Below are 6,253 nucleotides of genomic sequence, written 5' to 3'. Positions count from 1 at the left end.
AAAAAAAAAAAAAAAAACTACCTTGAAATGATGATCTTGTCACATAACTACTCTATATAGCAACTCTTTGAGTAAGGGGTATTTCTAATAGGTATATGGCCCTTTCACTGTATCCTTTTCAAGTAAGTAAATGAATGTTGTACTCCTTGTATTTATTGGGATTTAATGTTTGATCGTTTGTTTCTGAGAGCTGTACCTTTAACATTTGCTATCTTCTTGGGTAGGCGTGTATCTGGTATTCTCAGAATGGAGGAAAGAGAGGGAGAGAATAAGTGTATAAATACATGCGTTTTCTCCTGTTGAAAAATGCTTAATGTCAAATACTGTTGATATGGCAGGAGAGCTTGGCTATCACAAGCTACTCAGAGTTCTATTCTGCTATCAGTCAGAAATTATGTTGTACCCAAAAAGCTTGAGTTTATCACCCTTAGAGTTGGGCTTCGGCATCTTCATCATCTCTCTTATTGTCACCTACGGCATCAGTGCCAAAGCTCTCTAGGAGCCAGGAGCTGAGTCTTACTGAGGTGGACACTAGCTTTGCCTGCCAGCTCTGCAATTTACTTCCTAGACCATTTGTGCCCCGGGACACAAACTACTAGTTTGTCACTGGAACCTCTCTGAGCCTGTCTCAGAATGGGATTAACATAAGGGAGTGGAACTGTTCAGCAGAGGCAGGGAGAAATAAGTGAGTTGCCTTCTCCTCAGCTTCTCTTTACCACCTTCCCTTGCCCATTTCCTCCTCCTTCCCCTGCCGGATTCCAGGGTTACAAATAGAGGCTTCTTTCTTCTGTTTAATTCCATTGTTACCCACCCTCGTTTGCCCTTCTCTAGAATCTCTCTACTCGCATATTGCGTCCCCTTCTGTACCTCCTCCTCCTCACCTCCACCCACTGTACCCAACCATCTTCCTGACCATGGAGGACATGAAGGGTTGAATGTCAGGATCAAATGTCAGGATCCCCCTCCCCTGAGGGAGGAGGATAGGGAGATCTCTGGGCTGAGGCTGCTGTCTCCTTCCCACTGTCCTTTCTGCAGGTCCTCAGATGGCACATGAGGGTGGGCTTGCTGCTGGGTAGGCATCCCACCTCCAGTCCACAGTGCTTAGTTGTACCTTTTATTATGCTATAATGTTTATTTGTTAGGGCATACACATGAATAGCAAGTTTCGTTAAAATAGATTATCCCCCTCCCCAACACACAAATTATGCGATACGTAAATGCCCACATCACATTCACCAGTCAACTCAGCTTCAAATCAGTGGCTACCAAAGGCAGAGCAGTGGGAGAGTACTACTCTCCTGTGGGTACAAAACAGATGTATTTTCTGTAGAGAATTTTGAAACAATAATAAAAATGACTGAAAGGTATACGCTTGTTATCCTACACTTGGAAATTCTAAAGCGTGTAAGTGATAAAATACTTCTCACTACTACCACCATTTCAAGGTGCAGACCCTGCTCTCAAGATATGAATGAACCTAGGCATGGAACAGGGCATTATGTTTGGTGTGTATGTGTGAGTGAGTGAGTGTGTGTGTGTTTGTGTTTTCTTTTTTGAGACGGAGTCTCACTCTGTCTACCAGGCTGAAGTGCAGTGGTGCAAACTCAGCTACTGAGCTCACTGCAACCTTTCTCCCAGGCTCAAGCCATTCTTCCACCTCAGCATCCCGAGTAGCTGGGACTACAGGTGCCCACCAACACGCCCGGCTAATTTTGTATTTTTTGTAGAGATAGCATTTCTCCGTGTTTGTTGCCCTGGCTGGTCTCGAACTCATGCGCTCAAGCGATCCACCCGCCTTGGCCTCCCAAAGTGCTGGGATTATAGGAATGAGCCATCGTGTCCTGCCTCAAGAGAGTACCTTAAATGGCACTATTTAAAATAGTCATGCTGTGGACATTAAGAACATACACTTGCAGGACAGATGGAAAAAAAATTCCAATATAAAGCATATCACTGCTTTTAACTCGGGATAAAATTTCTAGTTATAGAATTGTTCAGACTCTAAAGTCTCTGTCACAGCTTAGATGGCAATAAAATATTTATATTTTATAATATTATAAATATATATAATCTGAAAAATTAGATAACTAAGAAATTTGCTGTAGATGCAAAAATACACAAGTGTCTCAAAAGTTATGTAAATATTTAAATTTTGTGACATTTGCAAGTAGGTTGGGGTAAAGCAATATTTCTCTTTTATTTATTTTTCTGAGACAGGGTCTCCTCTGTCACCTAGGCTGGAGTGTGATGGTGTGTTTACAGCTCACTGTAGCCTCGAACTTCCTGGGCTCATGTGATTCTCCTGCCTCAGCCTCCCAAAGTGCTGGGATTACAGGTGTGAGCCATTGCACCAGGGCAGTATTTCTGTTTTAATATTTAGAGATGCCTATTTTTTATTATATAGGAAGCTAAATTTTATATAGATATTTCAAATTTTCAAGTTGATCACAAACTTTAGTATTATTTATTATTTGTTAAATGTAATTATTGGGTTTCTCTCCCGCTTTTAAGTAATGGAAAAGCGATTTTATCTAAATCTGTAATTTTCATGCTCTGATTTTAAAAATTTACAAATAGATCTTTCAATTATTTAGCAGGTAACATCTAAAGGAACTGGTTTAAATCCTAATGCCAAAGTATGGCAAGAAATTGCTCCTGGAAATACTGATGCCACCCCAGTAACTCATGGAACTGAAAGCTCTTGGCATGAAACAGCAGCTACATCAGGTGCTCATCCTGAGGGTAAGTCTTAAATATTTGGTCATAAAAATCACAGTTTGGTTAAATGTACGGCCAAGCAAGTTTACCGAACTTGAGATACATCCCCTCGCCTTTTTTTTTTGAGACAGAGTCTCACTCTGTCACCCAGGCTGGAGTACAGTGGCACGATCTTTGCTCACTGCAACCTCCGCCTCCTCAGGTTCAAGCAATTCTCCTGCCTCAGCCTCCTGAGTAGCTGGGATTACAGGCGCCCGGCTTTGTCTCATGCCTGTAATCCCACATCTGGTTACCACACCCGGCTAATTTTTGTATTTTTAGTAGAGGCGGAGTTTTACCGTGTTGTCCAGGCCGGTCTCGAACTCCTGACCTCAGGTGATCCGCCTACCTCGGCCTCCCAAAGTGCTGGGATTAAAGGCGTGAGCCACCGTGCCTGGCTGAACTTTTGTATTTTTAGTAGAGATGGAGTTTCTCCATGTTGGCCAGGCTGGTCTGGAACTCCTGACCTCAAGTGATCCACCCACCTCGGCCTCCCAAAGTGCTGGGATTACAGGTGTGGGCCACCATTCCTGGCCAGGATATATCCTTTGTTTATTTGATTAAGTATATTTATCAATTTGTTTTTCCTTTAAACATACTGCATCCAGGATTTATGTTTAACATGTGGTTTGTGTATAATTCTCATTTATACCTAACATGAATAGATTGCCATTGATTTCAAGTGGCAGCTGTGTCTTTGGGTCCAGCATGCAACCCGTCTATAATAATCATATTTACAAATTAGTTTTTATCTTCCATCATTGACTCTGCTATTTACTCACTGTTCGACCTTGGGCGAATAACTTAATTTCTCTATGCTTTTTTCCTCCATCTGTAAAACAGAAGCAATCTTAATTACAGCACAGGATTTTCTGATAATTAAATGAATAAAGTGAATTGGAGTAGTCTGATACATAGATAATGCTATATACGTTTTAGCAATTGTTAATCATTTTAGTTTATCCGTAATTGTCAAAACTTTCTCCCTTGGAATGATAACTCTTGCTTAAAACCATGTGAACATACTCCGAACTGGTAGAATACCTTAAAATCTTTTTATAGGCGACATACTGACCAGGGTTCCTGAAAATAGAATTTACATAATTCCCATTTACTTTCAGTGTCTCTCTTTAATACAGGTAATGCAGAGCTCTCAGAAGATACATGTAAAGAATATGAAGTAATGTATTCTTCGTCTTGTGAAACCACAAGAAATACTACAGGCATTGAAGAATCAACTGATGGGATGATTTTAGGACCAGAAGATCTGAGTTACCAAATATATGATGTTTCCGGTAAAGTTTATGGTTTTATTGTTAAAATGGGAATTCAGTACAGGACACCCCCCCACCCATGGTCTCTTTATCCTTGTTCTGATAAACCTTTGGCATTATTTTCTTATTTGAAAAGAAGGTTATGTTAATGAAATGTTAGTTGATTGTTACATTGTTTTCAGATAACATGACATTTGTAATGTTAAAAGATTGTTTATGAGGGTTCTATTAAAGGAAAGCGTGAAATTAGAGATAACAGGAAAAAAGGCAGGGTGGCTCACACCTGTAATTCCAGCACTTTAGGAGGCCGAGGCGGGCAGATCTCTTGAGGTCGGGGGTTCGAAACTAGCCTGGTCAACGTGGTGAAACACTGTCTTATACTGGGGAAAAAAAAAATTAGCTGGGCGTGGTGGCATGCACCTGTAATCCCAAGATCATGCCACTGTACTCCAGCCTGGGTGACAGAGTGAAACTGTGTCTGAAAATAATTTTTACATATCTATATAGAAACAACTGCCGACTTTGAACATAGAGTTAAAGTGATATGGCAAGCAGTTGGTGTTTTTGTTGTTGTTGTTGTTTTTTGAGACGGAGTCGCGCTCTGTCACCTAGGCTGGAGTACGGTGGGGCGATCTCGGCTCACTGCAAGCTCTGCCTCCCGGGTTCATGCCATTCTTCTGCCTCAGCCTCCTGAGTAGCTGGGACTACAAACGCGCACCGCCATGCCCGGCTGATTTTTTTGTATTTTTTTTTTTTTAGTAGAGTCAGGGTTTCACCATGTTAGCCAGGATGGTCTCGATCTCCTGACCTCGTGATCCACCCACCTTGGCCTCCCAAAGTGCTGGGATTACGGGCGTCAGCCACCGCGCCCAGCCGTGGTGGTGTTGTTTTTTATTGTTACTGAGAGGGAGTCTCGCTCTGTCGCCCAGGCCGGAGTGCAGTGGCGTGATCTCGGCTCACTGGGATTGCAGGCACGCACCACCACACCCGGCTAATTTTGTATTTTTAGTAAAGATGGGGTTCCACCACATTGGCCAGGCCGGTCTCAATCCCTGACCTCAAGTAATCCACCTTCCTTGGCCTCCCAAAGTGCTGGGATTACAGGCGTGAGCCACCATGCCTGGCCTTTTAAGTGCTTTTAGTATTGTGCTTTGTTAATTTTTTGATAAAAATAACTCTTAAACTAATATGAAATGTATCTGATGAAAGAATATCTAAGTTGAGAGAAATTAGTTAGACTTTGAACTATCCAAGTTATAAAAATAATAAAAAATACAGTTTGGGCCAGGCACAGTGGCTTACGCCTGTGGCCAAGGTAGGAGGATTGCTTGAGCCCAGGAGTTTGAGAACAGTCCGGGCAACATAATGAGAGCCTGTCTCTACAAAAAAATAAAAATAAAAAATTAGCTGGGTATCGTGGCACAAGTTTGTGGTCCTAGCTACTCAAGAAGCTGTAGTGGGAGGATCATTTGAGCCCAGGAGGTTGAGGCTGTACTAAGCCTTGATCGCACCACTGTACTCTAGCCTGGGCAACAAAGGGAGACCCTGGTTCTCTCAAACAATAGCTTTGTGGTGAATTTTGATTGTAGATACTTTGTGGCTTCTGAGTACAACAGTATGTCAGATTTAGCACGTCTGCTAACATGCTATTAACTTTTTTTCCCTCTTCTACCATCAGGAGAAAGCAATTCAACAATTTCTACAGAAGACCTAAAAGAATGTCTGAAGAAACAATTAGAATTCTGTTTTTCACGGTATTGCTATTTTCCCTTTATTGAATTTGATTAGTAGATGTAAAATATGTGTGAAATAGAGTACGAGGATGGTGATTATTATTTAACTAGTTTTTTTTATTTTTTATTTTCTTGAGACACAGTCTCATGCTGTCGCTAGACTGGAGTGCAGTGGTGTGATCTTGGCTCACTGCAGCCTCCACCTCCCGGGTTCAAGAGATTCTCGTGCGTCAGTCTCCAGAGTAGCTGGGATTACGGATGTGTGGCCACCATGCCCAGCTAATATTTGTATTTTTAGTAGAGGCGAGGTTTCACCATCTTGGCCAGGCTGGTCTCAAACTTGCAACTTCATGTGACCCGCCCTCCTCTGCCTCCCAAAGTGTTGGGATTACAGGCGTGTGGCACCACGCTCGGCCCTTTATCTAGATTTAAAAGTGTAGGGCCGGGCACCATGGCTCACTCCTGTACTCCCAGCACTTTGGGAGACTT

The 6,253-nt window shown here is 42.2% G+C and overlaps 1 protein-coding gene across 5 annotated transcripts in view; it reads left to right on the top strand.

Moving 5' to 3' along the window:
- LARP4 (La ribonucleoprotein domain family, member 4) overlaps positions 1-6,253 on the top strand; it is a 93,318-nt gene that overhangs the window by 26,412 nt on the left and 60,653 nt on the right. For 4 of the 5 annotated variants that reach the window (XM_011964461.1, XM_011964451.1, XM_011964443.1 and 1 more), the window contains exons 2-4: positions 2,595-2,742; positions 3,897-4,052; positions 5,710-5,785. In XM_011964461.1, the coding sequence (XP_011819851.1) occupies positions 2,595-2,742; positions 3,897-4,052; positions 5,710-5,785 (380 nt within the window). The remainder of the gene's footprint in view (positions 1-2,594; positions 2,743-3,896; positions 4,053-5,709; positions 5,786-6,253) is intronic. The other variant, XM_011964433.1, reaches the window with a different exon arrangement.

Source organism: Mandrillus leucophaeus, unplaced genomic scaffold (genome assembly GCF_000951045.1).
Source record: "Mandrillus leucophaeus isolate KB7577 unplaced genomic scaffold, Mleu.le_1.0 Scaffold118, whole genome shotgun sequence".
Taxonomy (NCBI): domain Eukaryota; kingdom Metazoa; phylum Chordata; class Mammalia; order Primates; family Cercopithecidae; genus Mandrillus; species Mandrillus leucophaeus.
Note: the sequence above shows the minus strand (reverse complement) of the source record. Positions and strands in the feature narration are given on the sequence as shown.